At 39.0% G+C, this 27,021-nt stretch overlaps 2 protein-coding genes across 4 annotated transcripts; one reads left to right on the top strand and one right to left on the bottom strand.

Moving 5' to 3' along the window:
- Positions 1 to 4,584: 4,584 nt before the first annotated feature.
- ttl (tubulin tyrosine ligase) lies at positions 4,585 to 14,023 on the bottom strand. Of its 2 annotated transcripts, XM_062995155.1 has the most exons (7): positions 13,388 to 14,023; positions 10,189 to 10,267; positions 8,089 to 8,321; positions 7,226 to 7,361; positions 6,847 to 7,116; positions 5,823 to 5,966; positions 4,585 to 4,878 (listed from the first exon to the last, which is right to left on the bottom strand). In XM_062995155.1, exons 1-7 carry the CDS (start codon positions 13,560 to 13,562, stop codon positions 4,695 to 4,697), a joined length of 1,221 nt encoding a protein of 406 aa, XP_062851225.1. In that variant the 5' UTR covers positions 13,563 to 14,023; the 3' UTR covers positions 4,585 to 4,694. The 2 variants fall into 2 exon arrangements, with proteins under 2 accessions (XP_062851225.1, XP_062851226.1); XM_062995156.1 differs by lacking the exon at positions 10,189 to 10,267 and having other exon boundaries at positions 13,388 to 13,544.
- Positions 14,024 to 15,655: 1,632 nt separating this feature from the next.
- fignl1 (fidgetin-like 1) lies at positions 15,656 to 20,564 on the top strand. Of its 2 annotated transcripts, XM_062995154.1 has the most exons (3): positions 15,656 to 15,736; positions 18,510 to 19,891; positions 19,973 to 20,564. In XM_062995154.1, exons 2-3 carry the CDS (start codon positions 18,527 to 18,529, stop codon positions 20,471 to 20,473), a joined length of 1,866 nt encoding a protein of 621 aa, XP_062851224.1. In that variant the 5' UTR covers positions 15,656 to 15,736; positions 18,510 to 18,526; the 3' UTR covers positions 20,474 to 20,564. The 2 variants fall into 2 exon arrangements, with proteins under 2 accessions (XP_062851224.1, XP_062851223.1); XM_062995153.1 differs by having other exon boundaries at positions 18,510 to 20,564.
- Positions 20,565 to 27,021: the final 6,457 nt, after the last annotated feature.

Genomic DNA, 27,021 nt, shown 5'->3' with positions numbered 1-27,021 from the left:
CGACACTTATTTAAATGACAAAGTCAATTTAGAGTTTAACACAGTGCCTTTCATGAAATCCTTACAAAAATAGAAAATGGCACTTTTTGTGTCAAATTAACACCACTTTATTCTATTCAGGGTCACAGAGGATAAAATTCACTGTGCAAAAGGTAGGAAACACCCCAGACACGTCACCAGTACATCAAATGGCAAACATACACACACACACCAAGGCTGATTTTAGTAGCGCCAATTAACCAGACTGCATGTCTTTGGACTGTGGGGGGAAACCTATGCAGACACGGGAACATGCAAACTCCAAACAGCAAGGACTCAGGCTGCTCAACCTGGGAATCGAACCCAGGACCTTATTGCTGTGAGGTGACAGTGCGACCCACTCAGCCACCATCAAATAAACAGTTTAAAAAACAGTCAGAAATGTTTATATTCACTTGGAACTGTTCTTTTTCTGTGAATTAATTGATTGAAACAAGTCCTTTCTCAAAAAACATCACAATGTTATATTTTTATTGTGGGTTGAAAAAATGACTGGGTCTAATATATACATACATTAACATTTGAATTCTCAAATTCAATTTTTTCAATTCTTTTTTACTCTAGATTGTAAATTTTATGTGTCCATACAAAAAGTTCTAGTTTGACTACAACTAGAGAACATGAAACAAATAAACAAAAAAAATCATAACTGTCACCACACGCTGAAAGACAATTTCTCAGGCTTCTCAGATCATACAACAAATTCCCATGAATTTAAACACTGATACTTTCAAGCAAATCAGATAAGTTTCAGATTGCCATGCAACGTCTTCTGTCTGATCAGCAACACATTTTATTTAAGCTTTTAGGTCAAAGCAGATACCTTTGTTTGCATATGAATGTCTTTAAGCCATATTTTAGCAGCTTGAAAAACAGTTGAAATAATCATTACAACTCACAAAACTGCTGATTTACATGACATGGTATAAAAAGTATACACACTCCTGTTACAGTGGCAGGTTTTTGTAATATAAAAAATAATGGCAGGTGTCACTGACTACTATTTATTTATTGGGATTTTAACGTCATCTTAACATACTTTGGTTACATTCATGACAGAATCTGGAATTACTCGTTACACAAGAATGATCAGTTCAAGTTTAATGTCAAACACAGTCATGGACAATTTTGCATCTCCAGTTTACCTCACTTGCATGTCTTTGGACTGTGGGAGAAAACCGGAGCTCCCGCAAGAAACCCACGCAGACACTGGGAGTACATGCAAACTCCACACAGAAGGGACCCGGACCACCCCACCTGGGGATTGAACCCAGGACCTTCTTGCTGTGAGGCGACAGTGCTACCTACTAAGCCACCATGCCACCCGGACTACTATTTAACACGGGTTTAAATGTAATTGATTTTCTTACATTTATATTACAGGTTTTTGGTAACTGTGTGATGTATACAGGTGTGAGTGAATGAGGCTGGATGTTCTTTTCTGCTGACAGGCTTGCTAAGATCCTGGGCACAAAGCAGGACGTCTACAGCTCTAAAGTGGATCTCTCAAAACCTCAGAGCTATTGCAAAGGTCAGAACAACCTTTTCATTGTTAATTTGAAAAATTATGGACAAAAATCTAATGAACAAACCACATTTTAGACAAAAAGGTAGCAAAAAACAGCACATATTACACCATGATTTAAATCAGATCACAAATTACACAATGTTTGTAGCTGTATACAGTAATTACATTGAGGAAATGTGTGTAGAACAGTCACAATTATTCAGTATAAAATAAAATAAAAACCAGACCAATTCTTTGGTTTGAAGAGGACTGTTGAAAAAAAGTGGTATAGCACAATAGACAAAACAATAAATACAACTAACCATTATAATAAAACAATAAATACAACTAACCATAGACAATTTTAGACTAACCATTAAACAACAGAAGCATATTTATCAATCTGAGTAAACTGTCCTCTCAGTACATGTGTTTTTTATTATTATAAGGCACCCTTACTTTTTCATGGACATTAAAAAGAAACATATGACAACACAGATCAAGTTTAGACATTTTCCCAAAACGAACAGTAATGTAATACTGATATAATACCTAATAAAAGCAAAAGGTTAAAACATAGTCATTTTCTCCATAAAATATGTTTATTACACATTATGACTGTACATTAATGCATGTATGCAGCCTGCATGATGCTTTTCACCACTGCTTTACCCATTTCCTTCATTAAATCAGTCAATCTTCCTTAAAAAGATCTTCTGAATGAGCGTACCAACTGCAGCATGTCAGGGTCAAATTACACTTATTTCTTTACATAATTCCTAATAACTACATGTCTGGCAGTGGTTTCAGCTCAAGAACTGATGCTAAACAGACTCTTATTTGACATTCTGACACTCTGCTACAGGAAAAGCTTGATCTAAGGTTTAGTGCATTTTTCATTATATAGACAGATAAAGCTACATTAGGAAAACACGAATGCCAGTCAATGAACACAATACTAGTATAAAGACAGACACACACACATACACTTTTTAACTTACTTCACTTTATAAAAAAAAAAAAAAAAAAAGGAAATGAGATTGTGATAATGCTGATAAATGAACAACACTACTGGGAGGAGTTAGATACCTGTTCTGCTTATTATTTTTAGATGTGAAGGATCTTGAGAAACTAACATCATCTCACATTTAACTAATGTGGGTTCATACTGTCTGCAATAAAATAAAATGTAAAAAACACTACAGGAGATTTTAATTCGCATGTTCCATACTGCCTCAAATCTTTCTGATTTGGGTTGTATTTAGTTGCAAAAACTGTTAAAAATGTATTACTGTAAAGACTGCTTAAATTCTCTTCCAGCAAACTTAAACATTTACAAAACCAATATAACATATCTAGTCTACAATATCACAGTAGACTAGACCAGAAAATGTCTATTGCTAGTCAACAACAATCTGATCAAGAACACCTTACACAAGCACACCAGTGCTGATGTCTCTAATTTGCAAGTTTAAATCTCAGCCCTGCTGCTGGCAGGTTGGGCACCAATACAGACATTAAGTTCAATACAGTCCAAGGGTTGAAATGCTGTAAGAGATTCCTCAATCCTGCCGCAATTACGACCTCTGCTGGCTGATTGATAGTAAATACACAGAGATCGGTGAGTATATCTCCATATACAATCTCAGAATTTCACTCTGTGCAGGTAAAAGTAAAAGTGGTCAGTCAATGCCACATGTGTCCGAGGGGGCGTGTGTTAGTTACGGCCCTTCTTGGTCAGGCGTGGAGGTCAGCAGCAGTAGAGGAAGCAAAATGTGATCGGGTTATTGGATACGACTGGATTGGGAGGAAAATTGGGAAAATGCATTAAAAAGATCAGTTGGTTACCAGAACTTGTCCTCTAATTGGTGCATTTCTGGAACAAACAGACATGGATGAATACCTGGAGTTTAAAATTCAGTCTATGACATAATAAGCTATATGTAGGACATAGTACATACTACACACAATGTAACTGATAAAACACAGAAGTATTTCCTTCACATACAAAATATGACCACAACTATTAAACTAACCTTTTAACTATTGAATTAAGCTATTTTAGCCACATATTGCTAACAGGTGTTTGCAATTAATTATATGCTTTGTTGCACAAAGCAAGAAGAATAAAGTCATGGTTTGACAATGTTTGAGACCTGACCTCAAGGCTATGACATACCTCTGGGATACATTTGAAAGTATTTGCAAACCAGGCCTTTTTGTTTAACATCAGTTCCCACAGACACACTTTAAAATCCTGTTTAAAGCCCAAAAAAAGTAAAGGCTACAATAGACACATTGGGGCAACTCGTTGTTTATACCCACAGTTTAGGAATACGATTAAGCTGATGGTCAGGTTTTAGACATTCAAACCTTTAAGTTAAAATAATTTATGCACACACTGGATTACCTACAGATGACTTTACTCATACCGAATAATCAAGTTTTGTGTTTAGTTTATGTGCTTATGCTTTTATTATGATTGATTACTTTATTGATCCCCAATGGGAAATTGCCATATTGTGTATTGTTAGGGAGAAGATATGTTCTTTAGATGATAACAAAAAGGGCTTAAGCATGCTTAATAAGCAGTCAGAAGCCTGAAGCACAGCCTATAGTAACAGTGAAATGCTCTACTTCATCCTTACCAGAACTGGGATCACCTCTTTTAAAATCCCAATGCAAAAACTTCAACATTTTAACATAAGCTCTCTGATGGTACCACATAATGTTTCTAGAACCTTCTGTTTGGTGTTATATGGTAGGTGGATATAGAAATGTAAGGCACTAGAATATGTATTAACATAAAATAAATTTAAACAAGTCTAAATTATATCAAGGTGCCATAAAAATACTGAAAATGTGCTAAAAATTCTGAGATTTGACATAAATGGTCTACAGTTTTCCCATCAAAACTGTTCATCTGCATTCACACCTGCCATAAACATATATGAGAGTCAGATATCATACATGCTGTTGTGCTGCCAATGTGCAACTTTCTATGGTCAGTTCACACTGGCTAAGAACTGTTTACTCAGTTGGATCTTCAGAAGCATGCGGTAAAAGAAACTAAAGGTCGTTTAATAATGCTTTTGGATTAAGAGTTTGTCAGGCAGTCCTTCCTCAGGAATACAGTACAGAATCATGCTTACAGTTTGATGAATGGGCCAAAGTGTTGTGGTGCTCTGATTTTTGGTGAGGAGCAGACGTTGGTGGACAGAGATGGAGAGGTGGAAAATGGAGGGGAGGAGGAAAGAGTGTCTGCATTTAAAGAGAACACGGTGGAAATGGCCACGTCCACAATGCCCTGGCACAGTTCTGGATAGAGTTTCCTAAATAGAACAAAAATAAAGAATATTTCACAATGCTTATGATTACAATTACCTTTTAAAGAGAGATTGAACAACAGAATGGGAATACCCTCTGCATGCAAAAGAAATATCTCCTGCATTCTACACTCATATTACTGTGTTGTATTAAAATAAAAATAATAAAATGTAATTTTATCTTCTATTTATTCATTGTTCCCTTTTCGCCCAATCCGTCCGTGTCCAATGGGAGCCTATCTTTCTTTCACATGCCCCCTCCGACATGGATGCAGCTGCCAAACACTTTTTTTTCACCTACCAGGAGTGGGGTCTTATAGAGTGCAGCATCATGTGCGAATGGGCACTGCCATCTGTGATCAGTCGCCAATCGGTGCTTGGACGGTCGATAGCACAGCTGGGATTTGAACTTTTGAGGTCAAGATCACAGCCATGGTTGGCTAGCCCATTAGTAGTATTTTTCATGGATAACATGATTCAATTTTTAGAGAAATTTACTATAGATCATTTTCTAAATGAATTTCTCCTGCCAGTACAGAACATAGTAGAACAGAACTTATTGTAACTAAAATAGAAATACTTCAAACTACAGTTTTTCACCTCCTACAAATATGGGGAAAAAATGGGATTGACTACTCTCAAGTTACCCTTGGGTGAGAGTGATTGTGTGATGTCCAGGATACATCTCTGGACCCATTGCGATTAATCTGATTAGGATCATGTGGTTATTGTAGATAAACAAATAACGTTACAATATAATAAAATAAAAATCTTTTGAAGTTCCCATGAGTAAATTAAAAGCTATCATGTGCAAGAGGAGGGGTCAGACAAGCAAATCTGTAAACCAACTAGCAATAACCAGCAAAATCTGTAAACCAGAAAACTAGCAATTAGAAAATTATATTTCTAAAGAAGGTAGAGAAGACATTCAAAAAAAGAAAAGTACTGACTGTGCACAGGCGGGTGCTCCATTAATCTCGATCAGCCACACTTTGAAGCTGTCGTCCAGCATAAAGTCAAAACCAAAAAGCTGGAAGCTCTGGTAGGGCAGGTGCTTAGTGCTGATAGCTGGTTCAATACACGTGAGGCAGCTCCTTTAAAATGAGATAAAAGAGAAATGTAAAAATCAATGTTATAATGACTAGAGACAGGCCAATAGAATATAAAGCCAAAAGTATATACCAGCAACAATATTTCATATAATTCGCTTGTCACTAGGGGGCTCTTCCTGGCCAAAGTTCTAATTTTCAAAAACAATATATTTTTTATGTACCTCCAGGTGTGAGCAATGCCCCGTGCAGGGGTGCCGTATGGTGGTGGTGGAGGACATGGGCCCTAAAAAACTATTAAAACATTAGCTGTTTTGTTTCAATATTCAATTAATAAACTATCATTTTTGCCTTTGGGTGTATTGCACTCCCTCCTTTCTATTTACATAAAATGGTACATATAAGAACTGAGTGAGATTTCCATTCAAGAATTTTCCCACTGAAGTTACATATAACATGTAAAACAAGGCCTTTTACACTTTCCTTATAGAGAGTACTAATCCCACCTCCACGTTTGATTTTAAATCTCAGCTGTGCTATCCCAGACGTGCCCACACAAATACAATTGGCTGTGTCTAAGAGGGAAGATAGTTTCCTCATTGCGGCTGGTTAAGGGGCCTGTATGAGGGATGACAGATTCACAAATAGGAGTGCCCGACTCTCTGTACGTGATCCTGCTCTCAGTATGACTACTTCTCTGACAGGAAAAAGAAGCAGTCTGTGACTGTTCGTGTTTCGGCAGGGGCGTGATATTTCCTAACTTTCAGCTTTTTTAAGTAAGCATGACTAAATGTATTCAGTCCACCTAGACACCTAGCAAACAGCATTGTTGCTGATTTTTTGAAAAAAATCATAGGAAACAGAGTTTTGCATAAAATAAGTGGATATATAAAAAAACCAGTTTGTTAATTTAAGGTCTATATACCTTATTATCTGCTTGATCTGTGGTAAGATAGATGTCTCCAAGCAAACATTGTGAGCACTCTGTAGGTACTGTCTAAACTCGTCGAAGAACATTTCATTTCCCTCCTCATAGCGGCCGTAGTTTTGCGAGTGCTCCTGCTGTATGCAGTGATTGGTCAGGTGGCTGGTCATGTCCTGGAGGTCAGAGCTGTTGTATGGCTCAGAGGATGTCCTCAGCACACCTTCTCGGTACAGGTACATGTTGTACTGATGGTCGACTAGCACCCAGCTCCTGAACACAGAAGATTCACATACAGCATGACATTGTTTGCATCTCATACTTTAAGTCATGTTACAACCAGAACACAAGACAGATTTTAATAGTGGTAGATCTGCTTTACCTTATATCAAATTTGCGATGACCAGGCTCCAGCAGCAGTGGGCGCTCTAGGTACTTCTGAATGACATGAACCTGTCCCTGATTATCAATGAACTCAAGCAGTTGGTTTGCATCTTCAGATATCAAGATTCCAGCCCCTATTTAACATAAAATATCATCTTATAAAGATCATTATTATTTTTAATAGCATATTAGTAGTAGTATTATAACTCTGTGATGCTTATATTTACTGTTTATTTACATTTTACATTTTCAGCATTTAGCAGACGCTTTTATCCAAAGCGACTTACACAATGAGCGGAACACGATGAGCAATTGAGGGTTAAGGGCCTTGCTCAGGGACCCAACAGTGGCAACTTGGTGGTGGCGGGGCTTGAACCGGCAACCTTCTGCTTACTAGTCCAGTACCTTAACCACCAAGCTATCACTGGCCCTGTTTATGTCTTTTTAAAAATATATTTATAAGGATTTTAACCATGTTTTACACACTTTGGTTACATTCATGACAGAACGGGGAGTTACTGGCTGCACAAGATTTATCAGTTCAAGTTTTTTTATTTCAAACTCAGTCATGGACAATGTTGTATCTCCAATTTAGTTGAAGGAAACTGGAGCTCCCGGAGGAAACCCACACAGACACGGGGAGAACACACAGAAAGGACCCAGACCGCTCCACCTAGAAATCGAACCCAGGACCTTCTTGCTGTGAAGCAACAGTGCTACCAACTGAGCTACTGCACCGCCCCTTTTAAAAATAATTCTAATAGCAAATCACCTTAAGGTTACATATTATATTTCTCTTCACAGGAAAACACAAGAAAAGACAATCATTGGTAAGTTGCAAGATCTGTTTAAAGCTCTCACCTTTTGCGCCAGCAGATGATTTAGCAATCCACACTGTTCCCTCTTTATTTTCCTTTTTGGAGTTATAGGATGCGAGAAAGACCTCACGCTCATCTGTCTTTGGATTGCTTTTCAGATGGCTGATGCCATTTGTTGCAGGAGCCACAGGAGTGTTGAGGTTGGTTGGGTATATGATGTAAGATTCAGGAAACCAGTTACAGGAGTCCTTTAGCTCTGGGCTCATCTTTATTAACCTATAGGTGAAAAAATAAGCTTAGATGAAACTGATGCATTTTATTTTAAACATTGATATGAGGTTTGAAAATAAACAACTACATACACAAGGCATGAATTAAATCATGCAGGACAGTTATAGGAGATAAAAAGTGAAAGCTTTGGACATTTTTACACCAGTACTATTATCACAATTTTAATGCATTGCATGCCACTATACATAACATGTACAGTGCTGGCCAAAAGTATTGGCACCCCTGCAATTCTGTCAGATAATACTCAATTTCTTCCAGAAAATTATTGCAATCACAAATGCTTTGGTATTAATATCTTCATTTATTTTGCTTGCAATGAAAAAACACAAAAGAGAATGAAAAAAAAGTCAAATCAATTATCATTTTACACAAAACTCCAAAAATGGGCCGGACAAAAGTATTGGCACCCTCAGCCTAATACTTGGTAGCACAACCTTTAGACAAAATAACTGCGAACAACCGCTTCCGGTAACCATCAATGAGTGTCTTACAATGCCCTGCTGGAATTTTAGACCATTCTTCTTTGGCAAACTGCTCCAGGTCCCTGAGATTTGAAGGGTGCCTTCTCCAAACTGCCATTTTGAGATCTCTCCACAGGTGTTCTATGGGATTCAGGTCTGGACTCATTGCTGGCCACTTTAGAAGTCTCCAGTGCTTTCTCTCAAACCATTTTCTAGTGCTTTTTGAAGTGTGTTTTGGGTCATTGTCCTGCTGGAAGACCCATGACCTCTGAGGGAGACCCAGCTTTCTCACACTGGGCCCTACATTATGCTGCAAAATTTGTTGGTAGTCTTCAGACTTCATAATGCCATGCACACGGTCAAGCAGTCCAGTGCCAGAGGCAGCAAAGCAACCCCAAAACATCAGGGAACCTCCGCCATGTTTGACTGTAGGGACCGTGTTCTTTTCTTTGAAGGCCTCGTTTTTTTTCCTGTAAACTCTATGTTGATGCCTTTTCCCAAAAAGCTCTACTTTTGTCTCATCTGACCAGAGAACATTCTTCCAAAAAGTTTTTGGCTTTCTCAGGTAAGTTTTGGCAAACTCCAGCCTGGCTTTTTTATGTCTCTGGGTCAGAAGTGGGGTCTTCCTGGGTATCCTACCATAGAGTCCCTTTTCATTCAGACGCCGACGGATAGTACGGGTTGACACTGTTGTACCCTCGGACTGCAGGGCAGCTTGAACTTGTTTGGATGTTAGTCGAGGTTCTTTATCCACCATCCTCACAATCTTTCGTTGAAATCTCTCGTCAATTTTTCTTTTCCGTCCACATCTAGGGAGGTTAGCCACAGTGCCATGGGCTTTAAACTTCTTGATGACACTGCGCACGGTAGACACAGGAACATTCAGGTCTTTGGAGATGGACTTGTAGCCTTGAGATTGCCCATGCTTCCTCACAATTTTGCTTCTCAAGTCCTCAGACAGTTCTTTGGTCTTCTTTCTTTTCTCCATGCTCAATGTGGTACACACAAGGACACAGGACAGAGGTTGAGTCAACTTTAATCCATTTTAACTGGCTGCAAGTGTGATTTAGTTATTGCCACCACCTGTTATGTGCCACAGGTAAGTAACAGGTGCTGTTAATTACACAAATTAGAGAAGCATCACATGATTTTTCAAAGGGTGCCAATACTTTTGTCCACCCCCTTTTTTATGTTTGGTGTGGAATTATATCCAATTTGGCTTTTTGACAATTCTTTTTGTGGTTTTCCATTGAAGACAAATTAAATGAACATTTTAATATCAAAGCATTTGTAATTGCAATCATTTTCTGGAAGAAATTGAGTATTATCTGACAGAATTGCAGGGGTGCCAATACTTTTGGCCAGCACTGTATGTACAAAAATATGCATACTTGACCAGAGATGCTTTGCGACACAGTTTGTCAGCTCCTCTATAGTAATTCACTAGTTGCATTAGTCCTGGCTCATGCCCTGTTAAAGAAAAAAATGTCCATTCCATTAAAAGCCACACAGATATACTGCTGACACCATCTTTCTAATATATGTTGCTTAATAGGTCAAGAAAATGTCACAGAAGCCATAATGTTCCAAATGCTAATGTCACATACAGAGCATGACATGTTCAGAGGCTCTGAGCCAGGGCATCCTAGATAAACATGGCTTTTGTCTTGAGGGTTAACAGGGCTCTAGACTAACGTTTTGCACTGGTTGCACTGGTGCACCTAACTTTTTTTCTTAGGTGCACCAGCACAAAAGTTAGGTGCACCCAAATTTTCGACCGCATCACATTTAACACCGCAGTTTTACAGGTTCACTTTTTTTTTTTTTTTTTTTTTAATCACTGTCCATACAGGCAATATTGACTTGGAAATAACTAACAATCTGGTCAACATGGCCTCGTCTGATGATCTGTTTGCTGCTGCCTGACAATGAAGGGCAGTGGGGAGAGGGGACACTTGGGCAGTGCATTTATCGTGGCATGTAATGTGTTTTATAGATGCATTGGGCTTTTTCAGCCTTTCAATTCGAAATGTATTAGAACCAGTCACAAATACACTATTGCCGGCCATGGTCTTCCCATGCTCTTTACAGTTAATTATAGTATTACAGACTAATTATAGCACACTTATAAAAATTATAAAAATAATAGAGTAAATGTGTATGTATGTGTGTATATCTATTTATATGTGTGTGTATATTTAAAATTATATGTATATGTTTGTGTGTGTGTTAGAGTGTAATCTTAAATGCAGTGCATTATATTATCGGCTTTACTGAATCTTTTACACAGATTCCCAAAATCGCTTGCGGTGCACTCACTGTAATATATTGCAATATATTTTGGTCTTTTAGTTATTTTTATATTTTACTTAACGAAAATATTGTCGTGTTTTTACTTTCACTATCGCGGCACTTTACCGCTAGCATTAGCCCCTTGCTACTGTAGAGGGTCGGCTCACCTAGCCGCTGTCCGGTGGGGATGCTGCGGGTCTTTTGCTGTGCGGTGGTGGAGGTGTGGGAATAAAGGCACATGGCAGGGTCGAGTCACTTTAACTGTTTAGTCAGGACTTAAGTGAGCGTTACAACACTTTACACCGCCGAGCTCCAGAACCCGAACATTCATTCTGGGGACATCCGGCGAGTCTCATATACAAAACTAAACTTACTGCAGAACATCCGCACGTGTATAAACCTGGTGCTGCATTCTGATTGGCTGAGCTGAATGTCGCTCACATATCACCGCTACAATATTGTCCCGCCCTTCACTATCTCTGATTGGTTTAGACCATGATATTGGCCTAATGTGTATCTGTTGTTTTTTTTTTCCCTCGGACGCCTGGTCGCACCGGTGCGACCTGAGATTTTTTTTTGTCGCACCATTGAGAAATTAGGTCGCATGTGCGACCAAATTGGTCGCACTCTAGAGCCCTGGTTAATTAACTGGTCCAACTTTAGCAATGTCATACCAGAATTAAGAAATAAATCTAATAAGCAATACAAATGAACAACACCACATTTCAAATAAAGACATTCAAGAGATTCAGTGTGGCACGATGGCTCAGTGGGAAGCACTGTCATCTCACAGCAAGAAGGTCCTGGGTTCGATCCCCAGGTGGGGTGGTCTGGGTCCTTTCTGTTTGGAGTTTGCATGTTCTCCCTATGTCTGAGTGGGTTTCCTCCTGGAGCCCCAGTTTCCTCCCACAGTACAAGTGAGGTGAATTGGAGATACAAAATTGTCCATGACTGTGTTTGACATTAAACTTGTGAACCGATGAATCTTGTGTAATGAGTAACTACCGTTTCTGTCATTAATGTAACCAGTGTGTAAAGCATGACGTTAAAATATGTGTTGTTTTGCACAATTTGTCCAATAATAGACAGACTAGAAATGGGTCATAATTTCTTAGTAGATTCAATGCCATGTTTAGACACTCATGGCAGGACGGTAATTGATCAGATTTCAAAGTTAGTCAATTTATCAGTCGATCTATGGTGTGGATCATTAAATGTGTTTTCAGTCCTGTTTGGTTAGGAAATTTGAGAACTTTCTGGGTATATACATGTTCAAAGTCTCTTGATGCATGCTCAAGAATCCAGGTACACTAATCCACAAAGTTGAATCAGTTCATCTGGACACAAGTTTGGTGTAGAGATACGTTTCGTCACGCATCCAATCTTTAAGAATCCTACGGCTGATCCATGCTTAGTGCAGATAGAATTTTAATGTGACAAAGCGGAAGAATAGATTCACTGTCCTGACAGACCACATTGAGGTGAGAAGACACACATAGACAGACCACGGGTTAATTATGATGCCTTTAATAAACTGTTCACCAAATCATATTTCAAACTCATACAGGCAGTATATCATGTGGAAACAATTGAGAACTTCTTGCACAGTTGGCTGGGAAGAAGTCACCTGGATGAGTGACGAAACGTATCTCTACACCAAACTTCTGTCCAGATGAACTGATTCAACTTTGTAGATACAGGTTCAAAGGTTTCTTGTATAGTCTTTGGTATTTTCAGCAAATGTTTTACACTTTTGGTTACATTCATGACAGGAACGGTAGTTACTCATTACACAGGATTCATCAGTTCACACAAGGTTATATCGAACACAGTCATGGACATTTTAGTATCTCCAATTCACCTCACTTGCATGTCTTTGGACTGTGGGAGGAAACCGGAGCACCCGGAGTAAACCCGCACATACACGGGGAGAACATGCAAGCTCCACACGGAAAGGACCCGGACCGCCCCACCTGGGGATCGAACCCAGGATCTTCTTGCTGAGAGGCGACAGTGCTACACACTTAGTCACTGTGCCGCCCTTGTTGGGTTTGTAGTGGGTCATAAAGAGGCACAGCTGGACAAGTCAGCAGTAATCATTCTTTCTGATCTATTTGGATCTTTGTTAGTTGCTTCATTTTGCTTTACTGTTTCAACCTAAAGGTCAACCTAAAATAACAGATCTGTGCAGCTGTGTTTATAATTGTGACTGAGTCACTTCTTTTTCCATGTGCTGTCTTCGTTACTTTAAATAGCTGTGTATAAGCACCGTGTAAAGTTCATGATGTTCATATTTACCAAGGCGTCCAAATGGTAGCCGGTTTCTCTCTCCCAGCATCAGGTTGAATCGAGGATTGTCCTTCTTGAGTCGTTTCCATTTCCCAGTAGAGATGAGGATTTTGGAGACTTCAGCATAAACACTGCTGTTATCATCTCTTAATACAAACGTGTACATGGGTGTAGTGCTGCTCATACCAGTCTGCAGTAAGACACTGAGGAACGGTGCCCTGCCTTTTTTTACTCATACACCGGGAACCACTTAGCACGTTAGCCTGGTAGCTAAACAGCTAGCTAGCGTTATCTATTTCCACCCTGCGGAACAAAACAATGCTGTTTCATGGCTTCTGTAGAGAGGCGGGTTACCTTTAACACAACTAACAAGCTAACAGTAATCCCTGTCTGTCTCTGAGACTCTGCAGTGATGTACTGAGTGTTTGGGTGTGACTATCCTCTGCTATTACAGGATTTCTGCTCACTAATGTACTGAGAAAACACAGACTGTCCAGCTGAGTCCTGCTGAATGTTTTTGAGGTTGAAATTTGTCACTAAGCACTAAACACTAAGATAATTGCTTAAATTCACCCAAAACTCCGGTTTAAATAGACTAGATAAGCAGTTGTGTTATCCCGGTTGACAGTGCAGACATCCCTGAGATCTCTTTATCCCAAACACTCTCACTGTGTGACGTACAGCCGCAGCCATGGAGCGTAAAAGATGCTTCTTCATGTGCTACCAAAATCTTGGTAAATTTAAGTTCTCGACCTAACGAATCCATACTGGAGACCTCTAAGTCGTCACGATTGTTTTAACTTCTGAATTTTCACCCGGCTGCTAACCATTAGCATTTTATAATTATGTATTAAATGACATTTTATCAGTTACTTGTGCTGTGTTTTTGTAACTTTGATCTGTAAGAATAGGAAAAATGCTGGTTGTGGCATTTCGTAAGTTAGGTTTGATTTTAATAATAATTATATTTGGGTTATTACAATTATTAACAATTATTCGTTCTTGTTTCTTCATCACCACTTAAGAGATTATTGTTTTTCTACTAATGTAATGCGAGAAAACAGACTGTTGGGGCGAAACCTGTTGTTCAGGTGCAGTGATGGTTTGCTCGTGCTCTGGTCGTTTCAGTTGACAAATATCCACACATCCAAGAGTTTAAAGCGTAACCATACCTTTAATTTCACACTTTCCACTGTTATATTCATCAAACAAACACAACTGCACGGTAAGAAAACCGTGTGCACCTCTTATTCCCAATCTCCTATAGAATCACGTGTCTCTTAAAGAGACAGTACCCATTTACACTAATAGTTACAAAAAAGCACATGAACAACCATTTATCTATAATTAACTTAATTGGTACACAAACGGTAATATAAGCAATATTACTCCAATCTGTAATATTAAACTAATTACCAAGACCTTAAAACTTAAGAGATTATTGTTTTTCTACTAATGTAATGCGATAAAACACCATGCATAGTGATGTAAACATTAATCGGCGCTGAATGAATTGCTGTTAATAAAACCAATATTTTATACAGAGATTTTAGTCTGTTATAGAGCGAAATTACACATCTTTGCTGAGTATTCAACTGAGTGTTGATTTTTTTTAAAGAAACGTTCGTGTGTACGGAAACGTGTATTTACGACAAATTGTAATGCGTATGAAGAGAGCATTGTCCAATGCTCACGAACCGCAAAGGACTATGGTTGTTGTAGTATCATGACTTATATTTCTGACAATGTATGCACACACCTGCCACCAGGTGAGGGACAGTGGGTGACCATGTCTCTCTCACACACACACACACAACAAATGTTTATTACTACCTAATTAATGTAAATGTCACCGTTTTTATTATAATTTTATTCTATTTGATATTTTTGCACCTGTAACTATTTTCTATATTTTTGTTGTTATTGTTATTTTTATTATTTTCTCTGTAACTGAGCTTTGGCAATACGAATGTCCTTATTTGTCATGCCAATAAAGCTTCTTTTGAGTTTGAGTTGAGTATGCAAGTATTCCTCACACCACATGGTGGCATTGTGAGTTTACTAAACGACTGCACAAACGCGCTAGCGTGGAAACAGATATACATTTTTTTACACCCACATTCCGAAATACTTACTTTTCAGCCTCATGATTGGATAGCAGAAAGCACTTGGTGCACTATTGGACACAGCTACATCAATCATGGTTTAGCAGGCGGGACTTGTAGGAATACAGGAAGGTAAAACAGACGGCGGGAAAGTTCAGTCAGAATTGTTTACATTTTTATGTTTGACGCTGTACATACATTACAGTACTTAAATAAATGACCGTGATATAAAAGTAACACGTATTTCCCAGAGGTAAGTGTTCACTCGCGCAAGGCGAAATTAAATAAGGCATGTATTGTTGAGAAATATTACTTAGGTTTATATGTCAAGTTTAACACCGGTCACTTCTAGTAACGTCACAGTGGTCACCAAGAGTGGGAACTAGACACAGTCAGCAGTGGTATTTATAGTCCGAGTCAAAAGGTTCAGTCTAAGGGTCAGTGGTTTCTGCAACTGTTATTTGTGACTGAAAAAAAAAGGCAATGTAAATTTGCTTGACTGTGGACACTAGTGGTGGTAAATTCGGTTCATTTTATGGACTCGGGTTAATCTGAGTCACTCAGTAATGTGATCCGGTTCACTTGAGTCACTTGTACTGACATCTTGGTTTTGATTGATTTACTGCATGAAAATACATCCAGGTGCACTCATCTTCTGTAAATAAATCATTCTCTCTTAATTATCCTGGCACCCCACACCTCTCTTGTCAGTGACAAGTTGACACTTTTTTCTAGGTGGAATCTTGATCATGGGGGATAGGGACAAGGAGGGGGGAGAGGGGGGTGGACTCACCTGCCAATCAGATGGGTAAATTAATGGGTCAAGGGTTCAAGGAGGATGGACAACAACAAATTGCCATGGTAACTTGACCCAGTCAGGCAGCCACAGTGGCACCAAAACAAACAATCAATAAATTACCATGGGGGAAGGGCTATGATACTCCTTAAGTGGTACAGTCCTAAAGTAGCCTGTAAGCATTTGCATTTTAATAATAATAATAATAATAACTATATTTTGTTGTTGTTTTGCTTACAAGAAAATATGCTGCATTACTAATCTATACCACTACTACTTTAATAATAATAATAATAGCATGAGCATAAAATCAGCCACATAACGAACACCACTGTGTTTAACCGCTTGTTTATTTAAATATTTAACTTATTACTTAGATTCACGGACTGGAGTGAAGTCGGTTCAGCCAAATCACAGTCCGCGGTGTTTCCGGTAAGCCTGCTCACTCGCCTTGTGTACTTAGCAGCAGCCAGTCACTCGTGATTCCTGATCCAGTACGAAGATTCGAATCATTAACCCGGGTGATTCAGGAACCGCCCAGCTCTAGTGGACACATGTTTTAGTCGCATCTATGATACTGTACAGTATATAAAAACTGTTTTGTTGGTTTTGGACTACATCTGACCTTCTAGACAATTTCTCTCTGTAACAGGATGGCACAGTGGCTAAGTGGGTAGCATATACTGTTGCCTCACAGCAAGAAGGTCCTGGGTTCGATCCCTAGGTGGAGCAGTCTGGGTCCTTTCTGTGTGAAGTTTGCTTGTTCTCCCCGTGTCTGCGTGGGTTTCCTCCCACAGTCCAAAGACATGCAAGTGAGGTGAATTGGAGATACAAAATTGTCCATGACTGTGTTTGATATAACCTTGTGAACTGATGAATCTTATGTAATGACTAACTACCGTTTCTGTCATGAATGTAACCAAAGAGTGTAAAACATGACGGTAAAATCCTAATAAACAAACAAACAAACTGCATAAGGTAACAGTTCGGAATTTCTTCCTGACCTTAAAGGATACCACTGTTCCTTGTACTTTGTACTTATAAGCAATTGTTTGTACAGATAACTGTAAGTGCTAAAACCTTTTATGCTAGTACGAGAAGTCTATGCTCCAATTTTGAGTATTTTCAGACTTACCTATTGAATGGCTTGTGGCTTATTTTAATGGGTGTAGTAAAACTGACCCTATTTATATGGACACAGAGAAGCCATCAGAGCCACAAAGCTAAATTACAATGAGAACTAATATTTATAATCTTGCTGTATGTATTTTATCAGATACATCTTTGCTAAAACCAACATTGAATTAATTAAAAAGCTCAAATTTGTGACAATTAATCATTGTGTGATCAAAAGAACAGTTGCAGAAATTATTTAAATTGCAATGACACTTAACAATATTGAGATTGCAATGTCACTTTCAACTTTGAACTTTATGGAACACTGTAACCTTAAACTTTTTTAGTTCTTACACTGAATGATAATTGTTGAAATATTGGTATTGATTAACTTGGAAATGTTTCTCAAAATTCTTATACATGCTATGGGCACTGATACTGCAAACATTAGATTTATAGTACACTCTTGTGCCCTTCTTTGCAAACTCCAAAGACTTTTGTAATGTGTCAATGCTTTATCAGGGACAGTGTTTCATACATAGTAAGCCTAGCTGCATTTCAAGGTCTAAGTGGTAGTATTTTGGCAATGCAACAATTCATAACCTAACAGAATCCAAGACATCCATACTCTTTTTTTTTGCCTGATTTTTTTTTTTTTTTCAACTGGTAGATGATTTGTTATTAAGTGCAACTGCAAAGGTAAGAACCCACTGACTTTTTGCTTTTTGGTTTTTACACTGAAACAGCAGATATTTTGCCCTAACATTTTTTAAATAGCTGACACACGTGATGTGTAGCAGCAGTATTCAAATTTAGCCAGTTTATTTAAACCATGAAAGTCACAGCACAGACTGGCCAATTAAACAATTGTCAAATACTGTTTTAAAGCAGAAATCTACTAATTATGACTGTTTCCAAACATGCACCATTATTCAAGTTTAAATACCAATAAACTAAAATCAGTTTGGGTGTATTTCTCAAAGACCCAAAATAGTTTATCACACTGTGCTTGCTGCACATCCAGTTGTTGTTGACCAAGAAGTCCTTATCTAATGAATGTTGGCACTCAATTAACTGCATTCTTTTTAACCGAAACTGTGATCACTCTTTACAGACTGGAGTAGGCCGAGCATGAACAGCCCACACCTGAACGAGTGGCAGAGGAGGTCCTTTGACATTTCTTCTGGCACATATACACCTGAACAGACGGCTGACGCTTATCTGGCGCACATTTTGTCAGTTCAGTATGCATGGGCGAGTGCCCAGCTCTCTCCGACCGGAGCTGCCAGCCTGCTCAGGACCTACACAGAACGCTATGCTGCGGTTCTTGACTCGGATGACCAACGCACAGGACTAAACAATTATGCTGACAGTGCCCTCCATCTGGCACGCAATCAGAAAAACCACAGTGACAAATGGAAGTCTGCTTTAACAGTCGAGAATGTGTTCAGCCTGCCGTACGTGCAGCGAATGATGCAGGCTGGGACAGATGACAAAGACTCAGATGCCGACATTATTGTTGGTGGAGAGGTTAGCAAAAGTTTGGGTAAAGGTAGTGTTGAGTCTGATGGTGTGTTAAAACCAGTGCATAATCTCAGTGCTGAGGTGGAAACTAAAATGGGTAACTTGGCAAGAGGAAGGGAAGGAGCACCCACTGGCATGCCTTTAATTCATAATGCCACTAGAACCCAGGCAGAAGTAACCCCACTCTTTGGTAATACGGCTCATAGTTTCCCTTCCAGCTCTGGCTCTTTCCAGCAGTCAAGTGTTGGTAACACAAGTGTTTCCAGTATTAACAATCAGCAGTCTGTTTTCTCCTCCTCAACAAATCCCAGTAAGAGAAAAAACTTTTACAATTCAGGAACTGAAAGCAACAGAGGTCCAACTTTGCCCCCATTAGGCCATGAAGCTGAAAGTTGGGGACGGAGAAAAGAAGAGCCTCCTGGTACTAACTTTAAAACAGCACGAGAGCAGCTAATTGTTGACCAGATTAAAAAGCATTCTCATCAAGGGCAACGGGGCTCAGCAGCAGCAGCGGGCACAATAATGAAAAAATCCCTGGGGGCAAACCGGTCACGGGGTGCCTTCTCCAAATTTGTCTCACCAATGCCAAGACAGGAGGAGGAAGGCAACACAAGGGATGAACCTTCAAACGATGCACTGCCTGTTGATGAACGACTCAAGAACTTTGAACCCAAAATAATTGAACTTATTATGAGTGAAATTATGGACCACGGTCCACCCGTGGCTTGGGACGATATTGCTGGCCTTGAATTTGCCAAAGCCACAATTAAAGAGATAGTAGTGTGGCCCATGTTGCGGCCTGACATTTTCACTGGTCTCAGAGGTCCACCCAAGGGGATCCTACTTTTTGGCCCTCCTGGTACTGGCAAAACACTTATCGGAAAATGCATAGCCTGCCAGTCCGGAGCCACATTCTTTAGCATCAGTGCTTCCTCACTAACCTCTAAGTGGGTGGGAGAAGGTGAAAAGATGGTGAGAGCTTTATTTGCCATTGCCCGATGCCATCAGCCAGCAGTAATTTTCATTGATGAGATTGACTCCCTGCTTTCTCAGCGCACAGATGGTGAACATGACTCATCTCGCCGAATTAAGACAGAGTTCCTCGTCCAACTCGATGGAGCTGCCACTTCTTCTGAGGACCGGATCTTGGTGGTGGGAGCCACCAATCGGCCACAAGAAATCGATGAAGCTGCTCGCCGACGCCTCGCAAAAAGACTGTACATCCCTCTTCCTGAGGCTGCCGCTCGTCAGCAGATAGTGACCAATCTTATGTCACTGGAGAAGAGTCATCTGGCTGCTGATGAGCTTGAGAAAGTGGTGTCATGCACAGAGGGGTTTTCGGGGGCTGATATGACTCAACTTTGCCGTGAAGCAGCACTTGGTCCAATTCGCAGCATGCAGTTTGGCGACATCGCCACCATCACCCCTGATCAGGTGCGACCCATACTCTACTGTGATTTTCAGGAGGCACTTAAGACTGTACGACCTAGTGTGTCTACCAAAGACCTACAGCTCTATGAAGAGTGGAACAAGACCTTTGGCTGTGGACGATGAAGATTTATCCTCATGTTCTTGTTAAATGTTTTGAGGGTTTAGTATTTTCATGTGTACTGTTATGAATTATATTATATGCAGTTTGCTTCAACTTTAAGTTTCCTGGTACTTACTTCAAAGGACAAATAAAAGTGACTGACTTTTTATTTGTTCTTTATTATTCAATGCTTCTGTGATTCATCCTGCATAGTTTATTAATAAATAATATTGTCCCAATTCTATTTGTCATTTGATCAATATTAATAGAGGCTATACAGTAATGGCTTAGTGGTTAAGGTACTGGACTAGTAATCAGATCAGTAATCAATCACCACCACCAAACATACAAACATTGTGTAACTGTAAAACTATGTAAAAAAGAGAAAATAAAAGAAAAGGCTAAATTGTAAAGTAAGAATTATAAAAAGAGAAAAATAAATAAATAAAAGAATAAAATTAAAAAGGGGGGTGGGGGTGGGATAAATTAGGAAGTAAGGTTACTCGAGTCCTCCGTAGGAAGTCGTGGAGGGGATTTGAAGAATGTTATAAAGGGTGACCAGCACCTATAAAAGTTGTCTGTTGAACCCCTCAGACTAAATTTAAGGAACGCAACACATTTTGAGAATTTCTGGGCACTCTAGCATTTTCTGTGAAGAAGTTGTCCAGTTCTTCCCACTTCTGCATTGCCTCTGTCATGTCAGTTTTCACCCACTTCCCAGGAACATCAAGAAGATTGATTGTTTACTGTAATTGCCTCTGATAGGTCAGTGAATTAACATTCTCTACAGTGAAAAAGTATCTGTAATTTTATGCTTGATTGTTGTTTATGTACAAACCCCTAGTTCCAGAAAAGTTGGGGCATTTTGTAAAATGCAGTAAAAACAACAATCTGTAATTTGTTAATTAACTTACACCCATACAAAAATACAAAGAAATAACTAGATAAAAAGACCTTTACGCAGGACCACTGATTGGCAAAAAAGACATGTAACCTATTTTTGCTCATGGTGTTGGTTAACCTTACTGTTCTACATTACTGCCATGTTCTCAGTGTTTCACCATTTTTTCTAAAACAGGTTGATTTGTTGTTTTGATGCGACACTATAAGCTTTGTGTAGTGTTTAACAGCCAACCAATTATGTTAGATTATCAGTTTAAAGTAACTGGTACATTTTGCATTCCTAGCCTGAATACCGTTTGATTATGTATTTCAGTTTTTGATTTTTAATTAATTTTAAAAAGTTGATAACAAATTTTCTCATTATTACAGGAGTTACACATTTAAAAAATTTTTTATTTTATAATTATTTTATTTTTGTAAATATATACTTTCTGAATTTTCTGATTCTTGTTGCCAAGTTTTGAGCTCAATTTTTTGACGATGCATTGGCTTGTGCTAACTGTGTGAGAGACAATTTCTAGCTGTCAGCATCAGTATTTTACACACACCTGAATACACATGTGGCATTCATAAAAGATAGTATTTTTATTGCTGTAGAAAACATACAATTATTTGCGTTTTGATTGTGTGTAATGTACTCATTTACAGTTAGCCAGATGTTTGTTTTTGGAGTGTACTTAGGATTTAAAAAAAAGGGGAAAAATATGACAGGATTTACTTTCTGCCTGTGTTAGGAGAAGTGCTAAGCATGCCTTAAAGAAGCATTCGGGTATAAGATTAGCATAAGATATGACTGCACATACATACCATGGGGCAGGATTTAGAACTGCTGATGCTAAAATATTAAGCATTCGGGGAAGATGTTCTATGTCTAAAAGTTCTTTTATGTGATGGGTGTTTTATTCATAGTTTTTAATGGTTGAGTATTCCATTGGCCTTATAAAGTTATAAAGATTCAGGTTGAGACCCCAGTGATTTCCCATAGGCATCAGTGGTGAACCCTCCCTGAGGTGACACAACAAACTAGGCTTGAGAAATAATTGTACCTTTGGGTGACGGTGACTGTGTGGGACAACTATTGTATTCGTAAAGGATAAAGATTTACATAACAGATCTATTTATTATTAGCCTGTATGATAATATAAAAAGTATGACTCCTTGTTGCTCTCTAGAAACAACTCTCTGTGGCTAGTATAAGCATGCGGTTGTGTGTGAAAATGTTACCTATATTTTATCATTAAGCAATTGGAGTTTCTATGAAGGCAACTGTGTATTCAATTCAATAGTGCTTTTCCTCCTCTGCTCACATCTGTGAGGTTGACCTTTGTAACACCAGAAGTGATGACTGACATACAGTGTATCACAAAAGTGAGTACACCCCTCACATTTCTGCAAATATTTCATTATATCTTTTCATGGGACAACACTATAGACATGAAACTTGGATATAACTTAGAGTAGTCAGTGTGCAGCTTGTATAGCAGTGTAGATTTACTGTCTTCTGAAAATAACTCAACACACAGCCATTAATGTCTAAATAGCTGGCAACATAAGTGAGTACACCCCACAGTGAACATGTCCAAATTGTGGCCAAATGTGTCGTTGTCCCTCCCTGGTGTCATGTGTCAAGGTCCCAGGTGTAAATGGGGAGCAGGGCTGTTAAATTTGGTGTTTTGGGTACAATTCTCTCATACTGGCCACTGGATATTCAACATGGCACCTCATGGCAAAGAACTCTCTGAGGATGTGAGAAATAGAATTGTTGCTCTCCACAAAGATGGCCTGGGCTATAAGATGATTGCTAACACCCTGAAACTGAGCTACAGCATGGTGGCCAAGGTCATACAGCGGTTTTCCAGGACAGGTTCCACTCGGAACAGGCTTCGCCAGGGTCGACCAAAGAAGTTGAGTCCACGTGTTTGGCATCATATCCAGAGGTTGGCTTTAAAAAATAGACACGAGTGCTGCCAGCATTGCTGCAGAGGTTGAAGACGTGGGAGGTCAGCCTGTCAGTGCTCAGACCATACGCCGCACACTGCATCAACTCGGTCTGCATGGTCGTCATCCCAGAAGGAAACTGACGCACAAGAAAGCCCGCAAACAGTTTGCTGAAGACAAGCAGTCCAAGAACTTGGATTACTGGAATGCCCTGTGGTCTGACGAGACCAAGATAAACTTGTTTGGCTCAGATGGTGTCCAGCATGTGGTGGCGCCCTGGTGAGAAGTACCAAGACAACTGTATCTAACTGCCTACAGTCAAGCATGGTGGTGGTAGCATCATGGTCTTGGGCTGCATGAGTGTTGCTGGCCCTGGGGAGCTGCAGTTCATTGAGGGAAACATGAATCAGTGCTTGTAACTTTATGGTGTTCATTTGTATTCTTGGGTAAGGTAAGCTTCTGGTTAAAGTGTATATTTTTTGCTGTAACTTGTTCTAGACCCTGTCTTTGTAACTTTGATTATTAACATTGCTAGAATTGAAGTAGCATTTAACTATTGTTGATTGCATTAATCTGTGTTTTGCTGATTGGTTAAAGTGGTATCAGGTGACTGTTGTTAGACCTGTTGTTAGAGGCTTAGGTGTGAATTGAGTCAAGTCAAGTCAAGTCAACTTTATTTATATAGCGCTTTTTACAATATACATTGTCTCAAAGCAACTTTACAAAATCCAGGACCAACAGATACAAAAACCCCTGTTGAGCAAGCCGAGGGCGACTGTGGCAAGGAAAAACTCCCTGAAAATTACAGGAAGAAACCTTGAGAGGAACCAGACTCAACAGGGCCCATCCTTCTTGGGTGGTCTGGAGGATACTTTAAATAAATACACGATTTACACAAATCATACAAACACAGAATTGAATGATCTAAAAGGCATACAGTGGTAATAAATAGATAAATAAACAATTAAATAATAATAGAGTTGTTATCCGCTCTAGTCTTCAATAAAGTCTGTAGTGATTTCTTGTCGTTGCAATTACTCCAGACCCGTCACATCTGACAGGAGCAGCATCGTTGTCCCGGCAGTCTCGACTTTAATCCTTAACCTCGGCGGGTAAACAGGTTTCCGTCAGAATGCCCTCGGGGTAAAACAACAGAGAATGTAGTTAATAATGTACAATGCTAGTTGACAAACAGTTTTACATAGAGTTTTAGACTCCGGCAGCCCTAATTATTACAGCATAACTAAAAGGGAGAGCGAGCAGGTAACAAGGTCATGAAGGCTTTCACAGGACATCAGCGCCCACCTCTCCTACCCAAACCAGAGTGATTGGACAAGAGAGGCAGAACGACAGCGACCCAACATCCCTGATCACCACAAGTTTCTATGACCAAGAACCCCCAAGCTCTGCGCCTTTGTCTATATTAATCAAAAGCCTGAGAAAATAAATATGTTTTCAGTTTAGACTTAAACATTGAGACTGTGTCCGAATACCGAACAGAGGCAGGAAGATTATTCCAAAGTTGTGGAGCTTTGTAAGAAAATGCTCTTCCACCAGCTTTGGTCTTTTTAATTTTAGGAACTATAAGTAACCCTGCATCTTGTGAACGAAGTGGACGTGCTGGGTTGTAGTAATTAATAAGCTCACTCAGATACTGTGGAGCCAGACCATGTAGCGCTTTATAGGTTAGTAAAAGTATTTTGTAATCAATGCGAAATTTAACTGGCAGCCAGTGTAGAGATGATAGAACAGGAGTGATATGATCAAATTTTTTAGTTCTAGTTAGCACTCGAGCTGCTGCATTTTGAACTAACTGGAGTTTGTTTAAGGATCTACCAGAGCATCCAGTTAGAAGAGCATTACAATAATCTAACCGAGAAGTTATAAACGCATGGATCAGTTTTTCGGCGTCATTAACAGATAGTATATTTCTTATTTTAGAGATATTACGCAAATGATAGAAAGCAACTCTAGTAATATTATTAATGTGTGTATCAAAGGAAAGATCTGAATCTATTGTGACACCCAAGTTTTTTACATCTGGGCTGGGAGTAACAGAGAACGTGTTTAAGTTTAGCACCAGGTTAGACAACTTGTCTCTTGCAGCTTGAGAGCCAACAAGTAAAACCTCTGTTTTATCTGAATTAAGTAAAAGAAAATTACACGACATCCAGTTTTTTATGTCGTTTACACAATCTTCTATCTTACTGATTGTGTCAGTATCATTTGGTTTGGCTGATATATACAGCTGTGTGTCATCTGCATAGCAGTGAAAGTTTATGCCATGTTTATGAATAATTTCACCTAGTGGAAGCATATAGAGTGTAAATAATAGCGGTCCAAGTACCGACCACTGTGGAACACCACACTTTACTTTTGTAGTTTCTGAGCATTTATTATTTACATAAACGAATTGAGAGCGGTCAGTCAGATATGATTGAAACCAAGAGAGTGCGAGTCCTTTAACACCTACTGTATTTTCTAGCCTCTCCAGTAAAATGTTATGATCGACCGTATCAAACGCTGCACTAAGATCTAATAGAACAAGAAAAGAGACACATCCATTATCAGAAGACATTAACAACTCGTTAACTACTCTAATTAATGCGGTTTCGGTACTATGGTTGGGTCTAAATCCTGATTGAAATTTTTCATGAATACAATTTTCATTCAAATAAGAACATAGCTGTTTGGAAACGACTTTTTCTAATATCTTTGAGACAAAAGGAAGGTTTGAAATTGGCCTATAATTAGATAAAACATGTGGATCAAGATTAGGTTTTTTAATCAGGGGTTTAATAACAGCACTTTTAAACAATTTAGGTACATACCCAAGGCTAAGGGATGCATTGATTAATGTAAGCAGGGGCTCTACAATAGCTGGGAGTAAATCTTTAAGTAAACGAGTTGGAACAGGATCGAGTATACACGATGATGACTTCGATGATTTAATCAACACAGTTAGTTCATTTTGGGAGATTGGATTAAAGGAATTTAGTTGGATTAACTCGTTACTATTATCACCAATGCTGCTCGGTCCATACTTAACATTGGCAAGTGACACACTCTGACTCTGAAGTCGTATTTTTTCTATCTTGTCATTAAAGAATTTTAAAAAATCATCACTGGTACAGTCAGGCGGTATATTAGATTCAGTTTCATTGACGTTTTTAGTTAATTTGGACACTGTCTCAAAAAGGAATCTAGGATTGTTTTTATTTTTCTCTATTAGGGATGAATAATATACAGATTTAGCTTTTATAAGTGCATGTTTATACTCAGTTAGAGCATCTTTCCAAGCAATCTTATACACCTCCAGTGTAGTGTGACGCCACTTACGTTCTAATTTCCGTGCTGCTTGTTTAAGTGCGCATGTGTGGTCATTGTACCATGGAGCAAGTTTTTTCTCCCTAATCAGTTTAGTTTTGAGTGGGGCTACGTTATCTAAGGTTGTGCGCAGTACGGTCTCTAGGTTTTGAGTTGCCTGATCTAGTTCTTTAGGTTCTGATGCTGATATATTTGGTAATTCTGGTAGGCAGTTTATGAACGCTGCTGCAGTTGCAGATGTAATAGTGCGCTTACATTTAAAACGATTTGGTTGCTGTATATTATTGGACACGGACACTTCATATATTAGTAGGGAGTGATCAGAGATTAAGTCATTCTGTGGTATAATTTCCAGGTTGTCTATGTTTATACCATAAGTAAGTATTAAATCTAAGGTATGTTT

This window comes from Trichomycterus rosablanca, chromosome 5 (assembly GCF_030014385.1).
Source record: "Trichomycterus rosablanca isolate fTriRos1 chromosome 5, fTriRos1.hap1, whole genome shotgun sequence".
Taxonomy (NCBI): domain Eukaryota; kingdom Metazoa; phylum Chordata; class Actinopteri; order Siluriformes; family Trichomycteridae; genus Trichomycterus; species Trichomycterus rosablanca.
Note: the sequence above shows the minus strand (reverse complement) of the source record. Positions and strands in the feature narration are given on the sequence as shown.

Bases quoted from the DNA above. Each gene is read 5' to 3' on its own strand.
- fignl1 (XM_062995153.1), top strand. From the start codon at position 18,527: ATGAACAGCCCACACCTGAACGAGTGGCAGAGGAGGTCCTTTGACATT.
- ttl (XM_062995155.1), bottom strand. From the start codon at position 13,562: ATGAGCAGCACTACACCCATGTACACGTTTGTATTAAGAGATGATAAC. The intron at 5,967-6,846 runs GTATATAGACCT...CTCATTTTAAAG, and splicing joins CAGATCAAGCAGATAATAAG to GAGCTGCCTCACGTGTATTG. The intron at 4,879-5,822 runs GTCAGTACTTTT...TGTTCTATTTAG, and splicing joins GGAGCACCCGCCTGTGCACA to GAAACTCTATCCAGAACTGT.